The sequence below is a fragment of the Oncorhynchus gorbuscha genome, linkage group LG09 (assembly GCF_021184085.1).
Source record: "Oncorhynchus gorbuscha isolate QuinsamMale2020 ecotype Even-year linkage group LG09, OgorEven_v1.0, whole genome shotgun sequence".
In the NCBI taxonomy this organism is placed as follows: domain Eukaryota; kingdom Metazoa; phylum Chordata; class Actinopteri; order Salmoniformes; family Salmonidae; genus Oncorhynchus; species Oncorhynchus gorbuscha.
The window spans coordinates 22,970,118-22,990,986 of NC_060181.1; the positions used below are offsets into that span (position 1 = coordinate 22,970,118).

General features: G+C 42.6%; 1 protein-coding gene across 1 annotated transcript in view; it reads right to left on the reverse strand.

Annotated features, from left to right (window-relative positions):
• Positions 1 to 20,869, reverse strand: part of LOC124043287 (CUB and sushi domain-containing protein 3-like) — a 720,075-nt gene that overhangs the window by 204,733 nt on the left and 494,473 nt on the right. Inside the window, exons 24-28 of the mRNA XM_046361728.1 lie at positions 16,115 to 16,306; positions 9,653 to 9,779; positions 3,230 to 3,432; positions 2,746 to 2,937; positions 689 to 827 (exon numbers count right to left, since the gene is read on the reverse strand). Of these exons, the coding sequence (XP_046217684.1) occupies positions 689 to 827; positions 2,746 to 2,937; positions 3,230 to 3,432; positions 9,653 to 9,779; positions 16,115 to 16,306 (853 nt within the window). The remainder of the gene's footprint in view (positions 1 to 688; positions 828 to 2,745; positions 2,938 to 3,229; positions 3,433 to 9,652; positions 9,780 to 16,114; positions 16,307 to 20,869) is intronic.

Sequence of the window (20,869 nt, forward strand, 5' to 3'; positions counted from 1 at the left end):
GTGGTAGCATCATGTTGTGGGGGTGTTTTGCTGCAGGAGGGACTGGTGCACTTCACAAAATAGATGGCATCATGAGGCAGGAAAATTATGTGGATATATTGAAGCAACATCTCAAAACATCAGTCAGGAAGTTAAAGCTTGGTCGCAAATGGGTCTTCCAAATGGACAATGAACCCAAGCATACTTCCAAAGTTGTGGCAAAATGGCTTAAGGACAATAAAGCCCTGACCTCATTCCTATAGAACATTTTTTGGGCAGAACTGAAAAAGTGTGTGCGAGCAAGGAGGGCAACAAACCTGACTCAGTTACACCAGCTCTGTCAGGAGGAATGGGCCAAAATTCACCCAACTTATTGTGGGAAGCTTGTGGAAGGCTATCCAAATTTTTTGACCCAAGTTAAACAATTTAAAGGCACTGCTACCAAATACTAATTGAGTGTATGTAAACTTCTGACCCACTGGGAATGTGATGAAAGAAATAAAAGCTGAAATAAATAATTCTCTCTACTATTATTCTGACATTTCACATTCTTAAAATAAAGTGGTGATCCTAACTGACCTAAGACAGGGAATTTGTACTAGGATTAAATGTCAGGAATTGTGAAAAATTGAGTTTAAATGTATTTGGCTAAGGTGTATGTAAACTTCCAACTTCAACTGTATTAGCGCCTAATATGCAGCCACGTTACCTGATGAAGGCCAGCGATAGGACATAGTCCGAGTTGACAGCTATTAGCCAATCACAGTCCTTGCTGTGGGGGTAGGGATGGGGGAAGTTGGGAGACAGGATGAAGCCGTTGGATCCAGTCAAGTTTCCTCCACATGGGGCTGAAAGAGAAGAAGTGAGCAAATAAAAAATATACTAACTGACACTCTTTACATGAACTGTCTCTGTTATTCTGTAGTCAGAAAACTGCATGATATTCTGTGGAAATTGAATGGTGGATAGGGTTGCAAAATTCTGATAACATTCCCAAAATCCCCAGCAATTTCAGAAATCCTGGTTGGAAAATTCTTGGACTAATCCAACCATGATTTCTGGAAAACCTGGGGATTTTGTAACCATAATGGTAATTGATGCATTGAGTTTTGAGAGATCAAATTCTACACACAGGCCCTGTACAAAAACACATTAAAACACAAGAATCCTTGAGGTTTCGTCAAGGTATTTCTTATAAGTGTGCCGTCCCTGAAAAGAGAGAGGGATCTTCGGCTCTGCGTCCAATAATTTGATATTCATCAATGGCTTGCCTTGTTCAAAATGGTTGGAAAGCAATGACAGTCACTCATCTCATTGGCTTTAGAGCTCAAGTACTGCTTGGTGCTAGGTTCTGCAACATTCAGGGATACCATATGTTTATTAGCAGGCTAGGAGCCTGGGCTGGGTTGCCAGATCTAAATCTCTCTGCAACACCAATGGGCTGCTACGTGATAGTTGTCCCAGAGCTCTTTTCTTGTTACAGCTCCTTTAGATGGGAGTCAACAGACAACTATTGAGAGGAAGTAAGGTTAGAGAGAGGAAAACTTCTAGATCTACCTGTAAGCACTCACCTCAACAGAAGGCCATAAGGACAGCCAAGAGTTTTTCCCTGCTCAGCTCACACATAGTGGTCAGTAGAAAATCCTCAATACAAACCCCAGGCTCCACCTGTTAGTACTCAACTCAATACAAACCCCAGGCTCCATCTGTTAGTACTCAACTCAATACAAACCCCAGGCTCCATATGTTAGTACTCACCTCAATACAAACCCCAGGCTCCATCTGTTAGTACTCAACTCAGTACAAACCCCAGGCTCTACCTGTTAGTACTAAACTCAATACAAACCCCAGGCTCCACCTGTTAGTACTCACCTCAATACAAACCCCAGGCTCCATCTGTTAGTACTAAACTCAATACAAACCCCAGGCTCCACCTGTTAGTACTCACCTCAATACAAACCCCAGGCTCCACCTGTTAGTACTAAACTCAATACAAACCCCAGGCTCCACCTGTTAGTACTCACCTCAATACAAACCCCAGGCTCCACCTGTTAGTACTAAACTCAATACAAACCCCAGGCTCCACCTGTTAGTACTAAACTCAATACAAACCCCAGGCTCCACCAGTTAGTACTAAACTCAATACAAACCCCAGGCTCCACCTGTTAGTACTAAACTCAATACAAACCCCAGGCTCCACCTGTTAGTACTCACCTCAATACAAACCCCAGGCTCTACCTGTTAGTACTAAACTCAATACAAACCCCAGGCTCCACCTGTTAGTACTCACCTCAATACAAACCCCAGGCTCCACCTGTTAGTACTCACCTCAATACAAACCCCAGGCTCTAACTGTTTGTACTGATATGTTTGCATTTCTGAGCTTGAACTATTATTCATCATTAGTTATATTATTAATCAGTAGTTATAATAGAGACATGAGGGGCGCCATAATTAAGCTTAGGAGGGGCCGAGTGCAGGGACAATGGTCACATGTGGCAGTACTTATAAAGAGGAGACCCCAAAGTGGGGTATGTATACTACCACAGGTAAGAACATGTCTTTGTCTAATGCTGCTGTATTGGCCCTGTGAGAAGAATACACTGGTTTAAGCTTTCATAGTGTCTGTCGAGTTCTTACTATAATAATTAGAACATAACAGTACTAACCTCAATACAAAGCTATAACTAGAGCCAAGGGTCCTTTCCTGGTCAGGTCATGTGCTGAGAAAAATCTCCTAGCTCTATCTGTAATTAAAGCACTCACCTATGCAGACAGGAGGGCTGGGTTGCCAGTAGTAGCGGTTCTCCACCTGGATACAGGTAATCTTCATCTCTCCCTGGAGCTCATACCCAGGGTCACAGAGAACGGTGACGGTGTCACCCGGCTCTCGCCCGTCCCCGTTACGACTGCCGTTCATGGGTACACCTGGGTCTCTGCAGGCGGTGGCCACCGAACCTGCCGGTCACGACGTAGGGAGGGAATCACGTGAGTCTATGCAAATAGGTTTTATGTTAACAGTTAACAGATAAACAGTTTGTATGTCTGGTTTTAAGTATCGAGTCAATTAAAGTCCCCAGATAATACAGTGAGTGAAGTTTTCCATCACAGAGTCAAACACATACAATAAAAACATTCTTAGCAGGTAACCCGAACATGTACATTCTAACTGATATACTGAAACTGACACAGTAAAACTGACACAGAGAAGATACAAACTTCCAAGACTTTTCACAAACAGACTACTCACTTGAGAATTCGATAGCGAAGCCAGACTTGCTGATGTAGAAGTCAGTCTCAAACTGGATGGTGACCAGGTTGAGGGTGCTGTGGATCCCCTCGGGGAGCAGAGAGCCAGACACCTCCCTCAGGGACATCTCATTCTCAGGAGGGCCGTCCCACACCTTGAGGATGTCATGGGATGCCTCTGTGTCGAAGGCCAGGAACTGCAGGCTGAGAGATGAGGAGGAGGAAAATTAATCATGTACACTACAGCAGGGTTGCAAACTTCCTGTAACGTACCCTAAAACCCCAGGTTTTCCAGAAATCCCAATTGGAAAATTCCTGGAATCAGGACGGAATTAGCAGTTAATCTTGGTGGAAGGATTCCAGGTTTCTGTAAAACCTGGGAATTTTGAGAAAGTACTGCCACCCTAGGCTGCAGTAAATTACTTGCAATAAATCATGGAATAACAGAGCAATAAAATATATGTTACAATTGCAATACTCATAGCAATAACTTTATAATTTGTGGACGACCTTTGCTCCTCATGGACAAAAAAGGTATAAATCAAGTCAAATCACTGAATGTGTTACACCAACACAACTGTTTCCTCATACAAACACAGTTTGTTCTGCATTGCTAGCAATACAGTTTGTTCTAAATCTGTGCATATTTCTTCCATGGTTTTTGATATTCCTTTTTGAGAAAATGCAAGCACTCAGCTGAAAGCCCCAGTGCCTTTTTTTTATTTTGCATGGAAAAGTGCTGCTGTGATGCAAAACTGAGGTGCCTATCTAGGCATAATGATGTTGTAGAGACATCAAGCTACGAGCAACGAGCTATAAGTCAGAGAACCTGGCAGGTAATTGGTGCACGTGGTCATAACATTCCTTTCACATCACCATTCAGCAGACTGTGCTGATCAAGACGCCAGTGGAAGAAAATAAAGAAAGTCATGAATAAAAATATGATTTCAAACGAGGTGTGCCACTGGGAGTTGGAACAGAACAAATTGTTTGCCTCCAAGGTTACACCATTCCGGCTCCATGCAATACTAATAATTGAGTCTATGATTGAGCATTTGAGTCTCATTAGGCTGTCCAACCCTGGGGTCGAAGATGTGCAGGACAGGCAAAAAACAAAGAAGTATCTGGTATCTGTAGACTAGACTGGAGAGAGGACAGAGGGACAACCTGTACTCCTGTACCCCTGCTGGAATGGACGTGCAGATCTTCACTATTATAGTCCCGCCGATCACTATAGTAGGGATTGATTCAACTCACCATCATATCTAAGCCAATATGACACCAATGTCGATTAAACTTGGCAAATCAATTTGATTAGAGGTACAAACACACACCCTCCTCTCGTCATGAGCCGTCCGTTAGTTTTAGGGTGGAAAAAAGTTTGTCGGGAAACAGTTTTGATTACATTTATAATGTATTGCTCTCACATGCTCATTTCTGCCCTTTAATAACCAACAATGTGCTATCTTTATGTAGCATTTTTGACGATGGTAGCATATTTTTTTAGACAAAGCTCAGAATTCTAACACCGGGTCAGTTGCTCGGCAACAACACAGCTGCTTGCATCATGCTGCCAGTCATAAGAAATCTATGTGAACAAACCTAGGCTACTGTAGACAATCAATAAATGAAAAACATATATTTTGATTCGCTGGGTAGGTGCCCCGCTCTGTCTGACAGCAAAGTAGGAGCAAAACAAAAGTGAGGTAATTAAGCATGTGTGGTAATGAGTAGGATTCTGTGTTTTCACATGGAAATGTGATTGCTTTTGATAAAAACACTACCTCTTCTTTCCTTCCCACTTCCGCCTGACGACTTGACGGGCCATATTCTGGTGTACCACGGGGTAGATTAATCGAACTTACTCTCAGCTTGCTTAAGTTTTGCAACCTGCTGTGCGCAGTCAAAAGAAAATTACATGCTTGCTAACTTGGTTAGCTACATGATTAAACGAGTCTGTTTTCATCAAACCATCTGTGTTAGACTATTGAATTTCAACCAAGCAAGATAAATAAATGTTCACCCTGTACTGAGTGAATGAACAAAATAATTTTGGAACAAAATCTTCCAGACTGTCCATTTAACTGGTCTGTCATAGTCAATGTTTTAAGAACAGGATTCGTAGTGTAGTGGTTAAAGTTACTGCTTGTGGATCTGAAGATTGTGGGTGGGCCTCCCAGAGGATACATTTCTTTCATTTATAGTTTTGACAGCCTCTCTCCAGCACTCAGATCTCATGGAAGAGGACATTGCCCTCATCTGTGAGTGAGATGCACGCCATCCTTACAGTACTGCCCAGGGACGCAGTGCTTCATGGCAGAGGGGCGGATTGTGAGGATGCGCCTGCCATGGAGAAATGCTAAAATCAGCTGGGTGACAGAGCACAGGGCCATCTTTATGCGCTTGTCCTCCTCCTATTGAAACATCAAACTCCTCTGCTGCGCTATGTCAGAGTAGACCATCGTTGTTCGGATGACTACCTCTGAATCAGTTTGCATCTGACACACCAGGGCTGTCCCCTTTGTGTGTCCCAATTAGTTTCTACCAAGGTGGATGACTATGATGTCAGGGGGAGCAGCAGCGCAGGCCATCTGCTGGCGCAGAACATGAAGGAGTTTGCCTCACTTCATTCCTCGCTCTTGAGCCACGTAATGTGACAGTAGTCAAGGGAGAGGTTGTGATGCTTTCCGACTGACCTGGCACACTTCTCCAACAAGTGGATCCACAAATGCCCAACTAGCCACACAGTCCTCATTCCAAATCCATGTTAATGAATGAGTAAATGCCTGGAAGCCCGTGAAAAAAAGGGAGCGAACTATAGTAGTAGAAAACACTGAGTGTTCAAAACAGTAGGAACATTTCCTAATATTGAGTTGCACTCACTTTTGCCCTCAGAAAATCCTCAATTTGTTGGTGCTTGGACACTACAAGGTATCGAAAGTGTTCCACAGGGATGCTGGCCCATGTTGATTCCAATTCTTATCACAGTTGTGTCAAGTTGGCTGGATGTCCTTTGGGTCATGGACCATTCTTGATACACACTGGAAACTGTTTAGTGTGAAAACCCCAGCAGCGTTGCATTATTTGACACATTCAAACCTGGCACCTATGACCATACTTTACAAAGGCACTTCAATCTTCTCTCTTGCCCATTCATCCTCTGAATAGCACACATACACAATCCATGTTTCAATTGTCTCAAGGCTTAAAAATCCTTCTTGTCTCCTCCCCTTCATCTGATTGAAGTGGATTTAACAAGTGACATCAATAAGCGATCATAGCTTTCACCTGGATTCACCTGGTCAGTCTGTCCTGGAAAGAGTGTTCCTAATGTTTTGTCAACTCAATGTAGCTGTGGAATGAATAGAACTGCATTCCAATTGAAAAAGATCATATACAGATGATTTTCTTGCTCCTGTTTCAGGGAAGCTTAAAATGTATATTTAGACTTTTGCAAGGACGATAAAACATTTTCTGTATGTTTCTCTTTTTTTCTAGCCAACATTCCCAGTGAAGCACCAAGTTCAATCAGTTCTACTGACACTACAGTTCTACTATTTCTGAGAGGATCTCCTGTCAGACTTTCACTCTCTCGCTTTTTATCTCTGAGATAGGCTAATTGACTTTTACTTTTATTGCTGTGTTACAGTATGCTGAATTATGCTTTTGTAAATTCACCTTTCGGTGTAAAAACCATAGAAAAAATATCTTTTAACTGAGAAGAAGGCATTGTTCTGAAGCAGAAAATAAAGAAAACTCACATGAACACCACAATGACGACCTCACCCATGCTTTTCCAGCACACATCTTTGACCTACTACTGTAGCTCTGTTGGTCTGTTGTACTTCCAACAATGTGTAGGCAGGTTGCTTAGGATTCAAACCTTCTCATTCATATTTTTCAGAGGGATAATGTACTTTACACTGTCCTGCTATTATAATAATGTACAGAGCCTTGGGAAAGTATTCAAACCCCTTGACTTTTTCCACATTTTGTTACGTTACAGTCTTATTCTATAATGGATGGAATAAAACAAAATCCTCAGCACTCTACACGCAATACCCCATAATGATAAAGTGAAAACAGGTTTTTCTACATTTTACAAATGTATTGAAAATAAAAAACACAACAACCTTATTTACATAAGTATTCAGACCCTTTGCTATGAGACACTAAATTGAGCTCAGGTGCATCCTGTTTCCATTGATCATCCTTGAGACATTTCTACAACTTGTTTGGAGTCCACCTGTGGTAAATTCATTTGATTGGACATGGTTTGGAAAGGCACACACCTGTCTATATAAGGTCTCATTGTTGACAGTGCATGTCAGAGCAAAAACCAAGCCATGTGGTTGAAGGAAATGTTCGTAGAGCTCCGAGACAGGATTGTGACGAGGCATAGATCTGTGGAAGGGAACCAAAACATTTTTGCAAAATTGAAGGTCCCCAAGAACACAGTGTTCTCCATCATTCCTAAATGGAAGAAGTTTGGAACAACCAAGACTCATCCTAGAGCTGGCTGCCTGGCTAAACTGAGCAATCGGGGGAGAAGGGCTTTGGTCAGGGAGGTGACCAAGAACCCGATGGTCACTCTGACAGAGCTCCAGAGTTCCTCTGTGGAGATGGGAGAACCTTCCAGAAGGACAACCATCTCTGCAACTCTCCACCAATCAGATCTTTATGGTAGAATGGCCAGACGGAAGCCACTCCTCAGTAAAAGGCACATGACAGTCCGCTTGGAGTTTGCTAAAAGGCACCTAAAGACTCTCAGACCATGAGAAACAAGATTGAACTCTTTGGCCTGAATGCCAAGCATCAAGTCTGGAGGAAACGTTGTCATTATGGGGTATTGTGTGTAGTTTGATGAGGGATAAAAATAATTTAATACATTTCAGAATATGGATGTAAGTAACATAACAAAATGTGAAAAAAGTCAAGGGGTTTGAATACTTCCGAAAGCACTGTATATCTATCATTATGCTGTATGTATTTTTAGATCACAGGAGGCTGCTGAGGGGAGAGCGGCTGATAATAATGGCTGGAACAAAGCAAATGGAATGGCATCAAACACCTGGAAACCATGTGTTTGACGTATTGGATCACATTCCACTTACTCCTCTCCAGTCATTACCAAGAGCCCATTCGCCCCAATTAAGTTGCCATCAATCTCCTGTGTTATAGATATAGGCCTAAATGTGTCTCACCATCTTGACTGCAAAAATAAATACAAATGGAAACTTAACATTCAGCTACATATACATTTGACAAAGGTAATGAACAAGAATTGGTCAACACAGCAATTGATAAAACAGGGCCATGTTTGCAAATCAAGTGGTTTTGACATTGTGCCAATATTACACAGTTGATCCAATAGTTACAGAAATCAGGAACGCAGACAGATTCTTTAGACTTCTCTATCTGTATGAGTGACTGTGTCCAACACACCATCCATCCCCTGTTGGTATGTTGCCCACCTACTGACCAAAAAAGGATGTGATTATGAAATATCTATTTTTCTCAGTGACATATTGCTAAAATAAAGGTTGAAATCAATTAGAATTTAAATGGCAAAGAACAACCCGGCAGGTAGCACATGAATTACTACGAGACGAAACAGATCACTCAATCAAGCCTGTCTTATAAGTATAACAGCTAAGCTGCCTTTCATAAAATAAAAAAAGCTTGTAAAAGTAGTGGAATGGGACAATGGCTTAGCGTGGTGTGTGAATAATCCAATACTTTACCTTGTATGCAGTACAAATCATATTATTGTGGGAGCCCCTCCTCTAAGACTATGGATTGGGCTGTTTGAGAAGGTTTGAATCCTAAGCAACCTGCCTACACATTGTTTGAAGTACAATAGACCAACATAGCTACTGTAGTAGGTCATAGCTGTGTGCTGGAGAACCTTGGTAGAGAGCATGAGGGAAGTAGGCATTGTGGTGATCATGTGCATTTTGGCTTTAGATCAATGTTTACTTCTCACTTAAAACAATGTTTTTTGTTTCTAATTGTGTAAAAACAGGGTACTGGTGCACTGGAGAATGTCTACCTTCTTGCCTGGATGTTTGTGTGTGTGTGTGTGTGTGTGTGTGTGTGTGTGTGTGTGTGTGTGTGTGTGTGTGTGTGTGTGTGTGTGTGTGTGTGTGTGTGTGTGTGTGTGTGTGTGTGTGTGTGTGTGTGTGTGTGTGTGTGTGTGTGTCTCCGTCTCCGTCTCTGTCACAGGGATGGTCCGGACCAGAGCTCCCCCCAGATCGGTCAGTTCAGTGGGAACACAGTGTGAGAGCGCTGTAGCCTTGTACTTTTCTTAGGCATTATATTACAAGAGTTGGCCTTGGCTTGGCTGTTGAAATGCACAGAGATGAGACATGATAGGGGAATACTTGAAAAGGAGGATTCTTGATGAATACTAATTGATCAGTACCTAACGATGTTGCCTGAGTCCACCTCGATAATCCAGGTGCAACGGAGGTTGTTGTCATAGGGGAATGGGTATCCAGGGGACAGGATGCGTCCAGACGACTCGCCTGTGAACTTTCCTCCACATTCAGCTGTAAGGAGAAACAACACAAATATAATGAAAACAGGATATACATGTATCTGTTGCTATGGAGATGCATTAAAGGAGATGAAAGGCTATCACAGCTGAGTTTTGCAGTGACACATTCAAAACGCAAAATATGCATGCAGGGACAGGGACACAGACGCACGCATGTATGCACACTTGCTCGCACACAAGAACATGCCCACACGCGTACACAAACACACATGTACACACACAGCTAGGGGGAAATAATTAGTGGGTGGCTGGCAAAGAAATGAAACAGAAGTCTACCGCTCCTGTTGAAAATGTGAAGCCGAGCCATGTGATTCATCTCAATGAATCAATAACCAGTGGTGTAATGTACTTTAAAAAAATACAGACAGAAGTCGTTTTTTGGGGTATCTGTACTTCAGCTTTATTATTTATATTTTTGACAACTTTTACTTCACTAAATTCCTACAGAAAATAATGTACTTTTTACTCTATACATTTTCTCTGACACCCAAAAGTGTCAGAGTATTTCACTCACTTATCAAGAGAACATCCCTGGTCACCTACTGCCTGTGATCTGGCAGACTCACTAAACACACATACTTCCCTTTAAATGATGTATGCGTTTTAGAGTGTGCACCTGGCTACCCATAACTTAAAAACAAGAAGATGGTGGCGTCTGGTTTGCTTAATATAAGGAATTTGAAATTATTTACACTTTTACTTTTTATACTTAAATATACTTAAAACCAAATACTTTCAGACTTTTACTGAAGTAGTATTTTACTGAGTGACTTTCACTTTTACTTGATTAATTTTATATTAAGGTATCTTTACTTTTACTCAGGTATGACAATAGGGTACTTTTTCCACCACTGTCAATAACGCCAGAGAGTGTTTGCAGATTCTTGGCTGCATCCCAAATGGCACCCTATTCCCTATATAGTACACTACTTTTGACAAGGGCCTATAGTGCACACCCATACACACACACTTACTCCCACACACACGTACACAACACAAAGGTACAGACACACGTACACAGCTGAGAGGAAATAATTAGTGGGTGGCTGCAAACAAATGTAACACGTCTACTGCTCCTCTTGAGAATGTGAAGCCAAGCCATGCGAATCATCTCAATAAAAAAATAACGCGCCCGAGAGTGTTTGCAGATTCCTGGGCTACGTGCCGAATGGCACCCTATAGTGCACTACATAGGAAATATGGTGCATCTGGGATACAATACTGTCAGAGCAATAAGCAGCCAGCCCAAAACCTTCCCTGACAGGACGACAGTGCCGTAGTGGTAGTGTGGCAGTGTCAGTCTCGGTGCCACCAAAACCCGGTGTGCTGCAGTGCGCCTGCCGCCTGGCATGTTTTGTTCTTCTCCGGGACATCAATCACACGGGAAACGAGCCCAACGCTGAACATGAGACCTGCTAACTGCTTCTCTTGCTGATGCTTTTCTTGCTGAATGCTTCCTGCTGACTGCTTCCAGGGCAGCTGAGGCTTACATAACCCACCCATTATCAGTCTACCTCCACTATCACTTGATTAACCAACTTTAAATGCCCATCTATCTCTGTCTCTCTCAATCTCTCACCCTTAGTCCTCTCTCTCTCAATATCTCATTCCTTCTCAATCTCTCACCCTTAGTCATCTCTCTCTCAATCGCTATTTCTCTCTCAATCTCCCACTCTTAGTCCTCTCTCTCTCAATCACTCTTTCTCTCTCTTTCCCTCTCAATCTCTCACCCTTATTCCTCTCTCTCAATCTCCTTTCCCTCACAATCTCTCACCCTTAGTCCTCTCTCTCAATCTCTATTTCCCTCTCAATCTCTCACCCTTAGTCCTCTCTCTCAATCTCCTTTTCCCTCACAATCTCTCACCCTTAGTCCTCTCTCTCTATCTCTCAACCTTAGTCCCCTCTCTCTCAATATCTCATTCCCTCTCAATCTCTCACCCTTAGTCCTCTCGCTCTCAATCCCTCTCAATCTCTCACCCTTAGTTCAATTAAGCCTAAATCACAAAATGCAGAACGCTAGTTCATTAATACTCAACATTAATACTAAAAATGTTTAGATGAGGGAGGGAGGGAGGGAGGGAGGGAGGGAGGGAGGGGGAGGGGGAGGGAGGGAGGGAGGGAGGGAGGGAGGGAGGGAGGGAGGGAAAAGCCTCCTCTCTCTAAATCAAATAACATTTTATTGGTTTCATTCACATGTTTAGCAGATATTATTGCGGGTGTAGTGAAATGCTTGTATGCTCTAAACCAATGCTCTAAACCAACGTCCTGTGGAGCTCATTCCTCACAGGGCAAACATTCAATCAAATTAAATGTTATTCGTCATATGATTCGTAAACAACAAGTATAGACTAACAATGAAAGGCTCACTTTCCCAACAATGCAGAGAGAAAAGGGTACTAGTACTAGTATCGATGTGCAGGGTTACAAGGTAATGGAGGTAGATATGTACATATAACCAGGAGATAAGTGACAGATAATCAACAGTAGCAGCAGTGTATGTGATGAGTCATAAACCTTAGAGCAAAAAGAGTCAATGCAGATAGGCCAGGTAGCTATTTGGTAACTATTTAACTAACTATTTAGTAGTCTTATGGCTTGGAGGTAGAAGCTGTTCAGGGTCCTGAGGGTTCCAGACTTGGTGAGATGTTTTGTGGATGCTTTGTGGACATGGGCCCAGGACTTTTGATCAAATAGAGCCCTTGCCTCTTGTATGCTTTTACTTCTTTAATTGTACTGTATTGTATTACTGTAATGTGTGCTGCAATTGTAAATGCACTTTAAATAAAGTTTGATAGAACCCTACAGTTTTTCGAAGTTTGATCTCTCGCTATATAAAAAACACTTCACTATCACTTAGACTTGAGGAAGTGCAGAGCAAAGTGCTGATTTATCATTTGCTCTCAAAAGCATTACGTTCCCTCTCAGAGGATATTACTTATCTTGGCTGAGAAACCACATGCTCTACTCTGTCTGCCAAAGCTGCATCCCAAAATGACACCCTATCCCTATATCGTGCACTGCTTTTGACATGGGCCCTGGTCAAAAGTAGTGCTCTACATAGGGAGTTGAGTGCCATTGGGATACATCCTCTCTCTTCACACCTCCTCCTACACCTGCGGACCAGAATCAAACATAGCTAAATATTTCATCTGTTATAATAAAAGGTGGAAATATGAAAAGTTAGGTAGCTTCAAGGTAGGTAATCCAATTTCTAAAGCACACTTCCTGCAAAGGTCATTCAAAATGACTGACTCCACTTTTTAAATTGAAGGAGATATGAAGATAAGAGTATTTTAAAATCTGCAGTAGTGGAAAAGGTACTCAATTGTCATACTTGAGTAAAGTAAAGATACCTTAATAGAAATTGTCTCAAGTTAAAGTGAAAGTCAATTACTACTTGAGTAAACGCCGAACAGTATCTGATTTTAAATGCCATTAAATACAGTGGTGGGGAAATATACTCAATTGTCATACATGAGTAAAAGTAGATGCTCAAATTGTTATTTACAATCAGCCAGGGGCTCACTCCAACACTGAGACGTAATTTACAAATGCAGTATTTGTGTTTGGTAAGTCCACCATATCAGAGGCATTAGGTGTGATAATGCATTGATGTTGATAAGTATGTGAATTGGACCATATTGCTGTCCTACCTGAGCATTCAAAATGTAACGAGTACTTTTGGATGTCAGGGAAAGTACACATTTTCTTTCGGAATGTAGTGGAGTAAAAGTAAAAGTTGTCAAAAATATAAATAGTTAAGTACAGATACCCCCCAAAAGTATTTTTACTTTGTTACTTTACACCACTGTATATCTGTCAGATGATTACGTATTTATTATTGATGTTGGCTGGAATAATCCACATAATATTGAACTACTTACAGTCTTTATATTACATCCAGGAAGTTATATACTGTATATAAAACGACTATGTGCTCATATGCTTGCCTATAATATGTATCCATATGGGAAGTTCTTTGAGAGGGCTAGTATTGTGTTTAAAAAATGTAATTTCTATGGTCATATGTGCAATAAAGCATCATTAGTATTAAATCCAGAGACCAAGTCTAACTTTCACGTGTAGATTTCTTACATTTGAAACTGCAAATTAGTTTTTCACTTGGGAACTTGCAATTCCACATATGAAAGTTACATTTTTGTCCCTCCATTTTCACCCCAATTTCGTGATGTCCAATTGGTAGTTACAGTCTTCTCCCATCGCTGCAACTCCCGGGAGAGGCGAAGGTTGAGAGCCATGCGTCCCCCGAAACATGACCCTGCCAAGCACACTGTTCGCTTAACCTGGAAGACCACCGCACCAATGACTGTTCGCTTAACCCGGTAGCCAGCCGCACCAATGACTGTTCGCTTAACCCGGTAGCCAGCCGCACCAATGACTGTTCGCTTAACCCGGTAGCCAGCCGCACCAATGTGTCAGAGGAAACACTGTACAGCTGGTCTCTTCACAGTCCCCAAGTCCAGAACAGACTATGGGAGGTGCACAGTACTGCATAGAGCCATGACTACATGGAACTCTATTCCACATCACGTAACTGATGCAAGCAGTAGATGATAAAAAACAGCTGGGACTGTGAAGCAACACAAATATAGGCACAGACACATGCATACACACACATGATAACATACACACTATACACACATGTACACATGGATTTTGTGTTGTAGATATGTGGTAGTGGAGTATTGGTCTGAGGGCACATACTTAGTGTGTTGTGAATTTTGTGATAAATGTATTGTAATGTTTTTAAAATGGTATAACTGCCTTAATTTTGCCATACCACAGGAAGAGTAAAGGGGATCCATAATAAATACAAATACAAACTGGCGACATAAGTCAGTGTGCATGCGACTGGCCTGCCACTAGGAGTCGCTAGATCGCGATGGGACAAGGACATCCTGGCCGCCCAAACCCTTCCCTAACCCGGACGATGCTGTGCCAATTGTGCGCCGCCACATGGGTCTCCCTGCGACACAGCCTGGAATCGAACCCGGGTCTGTAGTGATACCGCTAGCACTGTGATGCAGTGCCTTAGACCGCTGTGCCACTCGGGAGGCCAAAAGTGACATTTTCACATGTGGAGTTCTTACAAATTAGTTTTTCACATGTGTTTGATTTTCACATGTAAATGTTTTATTTTAAAATGTGAATTTCACATGTGAAACTGCATACCCGATATTCTGCAACTGCAATTCACAACTGCAAAAAACATGTTTTTTCTCCTCACATGTGAAAAGGTGATGTTAACATGTGAACTATACATTTAATACAAGTGAAAATATGGTTTCACATGTGAAATCAGCTATTTCATGTGGGGCCATTCATGTTTTCACATGTTAAACTCCAAATTGTACATTTTGTTGTTGTTGTAAAGGCTGGTCCTTGTGTACATTGTATCTCTTCCTCATAAAATAGACTGACAGGACGGGGTTAATCAGATCTAGTTCAAACTGAATCATAGTGAGATCCAATCTGATTTGAAGTCACTAAGGGCACCCTTCTTTGAATCTAATTACGATCAATCAGTATAATCAAGGAACTAACGATAGCTATCACAATACCCATCATGTGCCTTCTCCAATGAGGACAAATTCCCACTTTCAACCAAGAACTTCAATGTCATCTGTACAATCTACCTCGGAGATTGAAGATATCTCCAATCTGTATTGGCTAGTTTAATCCAGCTCTCACATACACCAATCTCTCCAAGACATTACTCATTCAAAAGAAAAGGAAAAAACAAATACATTTGTATTCACGTTAAGAAATGCAAAGCACTGCACATTTTTAGACAAAGTTCAATTAAGAGGACATAGTGCAACATAAGGCTGAATTAAACCCTCTTGATTAATGGATATTACATAGTTGCAGCCTGCAGTGCAGGTTGTTCTCCTGCAGCATATCAATGACCTGCAGGAGCTCTGCTTGTCTGGTCTGCACTCCCCTAGCCTGGTGAATACATTATGCAGCTGGTGAGGCACATTGGCTGCAGCTTAGATCACTGTGACAAATGGGAGGGACCCGTGGTTACTTCTTCTTCTGTGGTTAACTTGACATAAAGAGAGAAGAGGAGGGGCTTGGGTTGTGCTGGAGTACTGTACTGCTACTAGGTTAACTGGGAGAAGCACTGTGGGCTAATATTAGTTGAAAATAGATGAAGGGAGCCGTCTACAAATCCGCTATGCTAAGAGATGTCAGTTGTTCCTGATCATAGGAGTTAACCAGTGTGGGTTGGTAGTGTGTGCATGTGTGCATGTGTGCATACAGTATGTCTGGGTGTGCTTGTATTTTACTTAGTTCCCTTACCGATGCAAGAGGGCAGGACGTTGTCCCAGGCACGTCTTTCTCCGGTCATACACTTGAGAATTCCGCTGCCATGCAGGGTGTAGCCAGGGTTGCACCTATAGGTGATGGTGCTTCCAGAGAAGTGTCCCTGGTCGTTGACCTTGAAGCCAAACTGGGGCACCCCAGGGTCCTCGCAGTGGGAAAGCTCAAAGCCTGGAAGAAAGGGGGGGTGGGGCAGTCATTCAAATGTATTTATAAAGCCCCTTTCTCATGGGCAGTTGTCAAAAAGGGCTCTATAGTAACCCGACTTACACTCAGAAAGAAAGGTTATAAATAGAACCCAGCAGGGTTCTTTGGTTTGTCCCCCAAACATTATACCTGTTTGGGCTTCTTGCAGTCAATTTGCAGTCTACAAATTATTTGTAATTAAAATGGTTCTTTGTAGAATCCTATCCCTCTACAAAGAACCCTTTTCAAACTCTTTTTTCCAAGAGTGTAGACTCCAACGTACAAGTAGAAGCACAGTGGCCAGGAAAGACTCCCTTTTGGAGAGATTGGAAACCCAAAATAGAATACACGGACAAGTTCTGGCCTGGTTTGGATCATATCTGTTGGAAAGATATCAGTTTGTCTCTGTGAATGGTTTGTCCTCAAATCAACTGTAAATTTCGGTGTTCCTCAAGGCTCCGTTTTAGGACCACTATTGTTTTCACTATATATTTTACCTCTTGGGGATGTCATTCGAAAACATAATGTTAACTTTCACTGCTATGCGGATGACACACAGCTGTACATTTCAATGAAACATGGTGAAGCCCCAAAATTCCCCTCGCTAGAAGCCTGTGTTTCAGACATAAGGAAGTGGATGGCAAACTTTCTACTTTTAGAGATGCTTGTTCTAGGTCCCAAGAAACGAAGGGATCTTCTGTTGAATCGGACAATTCATCTTGATGGTTGTACAGTCGTCTCAAATAAAACTGTGAAGGACCTCGGCGTTACTCCAGACCCTGATCTCTCTTTTGATGAACATAATCAAGACTGTTTCAAGGACAGCTTTTTTCCATCTACGTAACATTGCAAAAACATCAGAAACTTTCTGTCCAAAAATGATGCATAAAAATTAATCCATGCTTTTGTTACTTCTAGGATAGACTACTGCAATGCTCTACTTTCCGGCTACCTGGATAAAGCACAAAATAAACTTCAGTTAGTGCTAAATACGGCTGCTAGAATCGTGACTACCTATCTTTCCGATTTGGTCCTGCCGTACATACCTACACGTACCCTATGGTCACAAGACGCAGGCCTCCAAATTGTCCCAAGAATTTCTAAGCAAACAGCTGGGGGCAGGGCTTTCTCCTATAGAGCTCAATTTTTATGGAATTTTCTGCCTACCCATGAGTGAGAGACGCAGACTCGGTCTCAACCTTTATGTCTTTACTGAAGACTCATCTCTTCAGTGGGTCATATGATTGAGTGTAGTCTGGCCCAGGAATGTGAAGGTGAACGGAACGGCTCTGGAGCAACGAACCGCCCTTGCTGTCTCTGCCTGGCCGGTTCCCCTCTCTCCACTGGGATTCTCTGCCTCTAACCCTATTACAGGGGCTGAGTTACTGGTTTACTGGTGCTCTTTCATGCTGTCCTTAGGAGGGGTGCGTCACATGAGTGGGTTGAGTCACTGACGTGATCTCCAGATCCTGTCTGTGTTGGCGCCCCCCTTAGGTTGTGCAGTGGCAGAGATCTTTGTGGGCTATACTCCTTGTCTCAGGATGGTAAGTTGGTGGTTGAAGATATCCCTCGAGTGGTGTGGGGGCTATGCTTTTGCAAAGTGGGTGGGGTTATATTCTTCCTGTTTGGCCCTGTCCGGGGGTATCATCGGATGGGGCCACAGTGTCTCCTGACCCCTTTCTGTCTCAGCCTCCAGTATTTATGCTGTAGTAGTTCATGTGGCGGGGGGCTAGGGTCAGTTTGTTATATCTGGAGTACTTCTCCTGTCTTATCCGGTGTCCTGTGTGAATTTAAGTATGCTCTCTCTAATGCTCTCTTTCTCTCTTTCTTTCTCTCTCTTGGGAGATCGGAGCCCTAGGACCATGCCTCAGGACTACCTGGCATGATGACTCCTTGCTGTTCCCAGTCCACCTGGCCGTGCTGCTGCTCCAGTTTCAACTGTTCTGCCTGCGCCTATGGAACCCTGACCTGTTCACCGGACGTGCTACCTGTCCCAGACCTGCTGTTTTCAACTCTCTAGAGACAGCAGGAGTGGTAGAGCTACTCTTAATGATTGGCTATGAAAAGCCACCTGACATTTACTCCTGAGGTGCTGTGATTATTATTATTTGACCATGCGGGTCATTTATGAACATTTGAACATCTTGGCCATGTTCTGTTATAATCTCTCCCAGCACAGCCAGAAGAGGACTGGCCACTCCTCATAGCCTGGTTCCTCTCTAGGTTTCTTCCTAGGTTTTGGCCTTACTAGGGAGTTTTTCCTAGCCACCGTGCACCTACACCTGCATTGCTTGCTGTTTGGGGTTTTAGGCTGGGTTTCTGTACAGCACTTTGAGATATCAGCTGATGTAAGAAGGGCTATATAAATACATTTGATTTTATTTTATTTAGAAAGAAGACACGTGAAGAGGAAACAGGCTCAGAGGCTCATCTTCCTTTTGGCAGTGTAGGACAAGGTCCCAATATATTTATTTGATTTTATTTCACCTTTATTTAAATAGGTAGGCTAGTTGAGAACAAGTTCTCATTTGCAACTTTGACCTGGCCAAGATAAAGCATAGCAATTCGACACATAGAACAACACAGAGTTACACATGGAATAAACAAAACATACAGTCAATAATGCCTAATTAAGATGGTGAGGAAAGCACTTTTAAAGAATTACCAGGCGTCATCTACTGACGGGATGAGGTCAATGTCATTCCAGGATACACTAGCCAGGTCGATTAGAAAGGCCTGCTTGCAGAAATGTTTTAGGGAGCATTTGACAGTGATGAGGGGTGGTCGTTTGGTCGCAGAGCCATTACGGATGCAGGCAATGAGTCAGTGATCACTGAGATCTTGATTGAAAAGGACGAGTTAGTTAGGATGATATCTATGAGGGTGCCCATGTTTACGGATTTGGGGTTGTACCCGGTAGGTTCATTGATCATTTGTGTGAGATTGAGGGCATCAAGCTTAGATTGTAGGATGGCCGGGGATTTAAGCATGTCCCAGTTTAGGTCACCTAGTAGCACGAGTTCAGAAGATAGATGGGGGGCAATCACATATGGTGTCGAGGGCACAGCTGGGGGCAGAGGGTGGTCTATAGCAAGCGGCAACAGTGAGATACTTGTTTCTGGAAAAGTGCATTTTTAGAAGTAGAAGCTTAAATTGTTTGGGTAGACTCGGTACAGAACTCTGCAGAATATCTTTGCAGTAGATTGCAACACCACCCCCTTTGGCACACACCTGGGTTCAAATAGGATTGGAGCATTCGGTTGAGCCTGCCTAAAGTTCCACATGGCCAGGGCTTACACTTTTTGGGGCTACTCAAATGGTTCCATCCATTACCTCTGGCGAGGTCAATCAAGCTCAGCTTTGAAAAACATTTTTAAACCAGGTCTGTGATGTTAACACAAACTTTACCTTCGCTAGGCTGGACACAAGCACACAGGCATGAAGGCATATGATTTGACCACACACACGTTTTTGGCATCCTCTTTTCTTTTTTGGGTCATTAGTGCAATGACCATCCCGATCTGCCGTATCCTGTTATTTCTGTGCTGCTTGAGTTGCATGTATGTTTTTAGAGGCTCAGAGAGAAAGTTAGGGCGGTCGTTATAATCAGTCAATACGGCTGAAAATTTGACTGGAGGATCCCACTGGGCCCGCAGGCAGGGATGGGGCCTGTACTAAGCAGGCAGAACAATTAGGATTAAGCACTTGGTTAATTTGGAGATGTGTCTGGAAATGTTGGTCGGTACATGAGGAGCGTGGGACGGCTCTCTGTGAGAGACACTTCCTGTTATTATCTTCTCATAATTGTTTTCCTTTGCACTCATCATCACACAGCATCATAATTACACAGCGAACTGAGAGGAATAGGAAATAAATAATTATATTACCCTTTCTTCTTGTCTTTCAAAACGCCACCACACATCTTAGTGGAGCTGACAATTTCATATTTGCAGGTTTGAACTCTGCTCTCTCATATGAGAATGCAACCAAGCTAAAATGAGACGTGTACCTCAGTCCTCTCCTCAGAACATTGACAGCTACCTTTCAAAATACAAATCCCTGTTCTATTTGCTCCACCTGCCCCTCCACCAATTAACTGTACACCCTGAATTTGGGAATAAACGGTCATGTTTAGCACAGCACTCATAGACTACTTAGTAGTTACCATGACAGCAATGTAGAGCACTATACTGAGAGAAAAACAAGGTTGACTGAACTTAACATATTGTGTGGTGGAGGTACGAGGATACTGGGACTGACTAACGGTGGCAATTTTCACCTAGCACACTGATTGCACGTTAATTACAGGTCATTGTCTCATAGCATTCAACCAGAAACAAAAGTCTGGGTCCAGAAAATACTTAGACTGAGTTCTTTTTATTTTTTAATCACACTCCAACCATTGTGGTGACTGAACTGTGATGGCCTCGCCGCCTGCTACTTGACTGTCCCAAATTATAACCTATTCCCTATAGTGCACTACCATTGGATAACCAATAGAGCTCAGGTCAAAAGCAGTGCACTATGCAGGAAATAGGGTGTCATTTG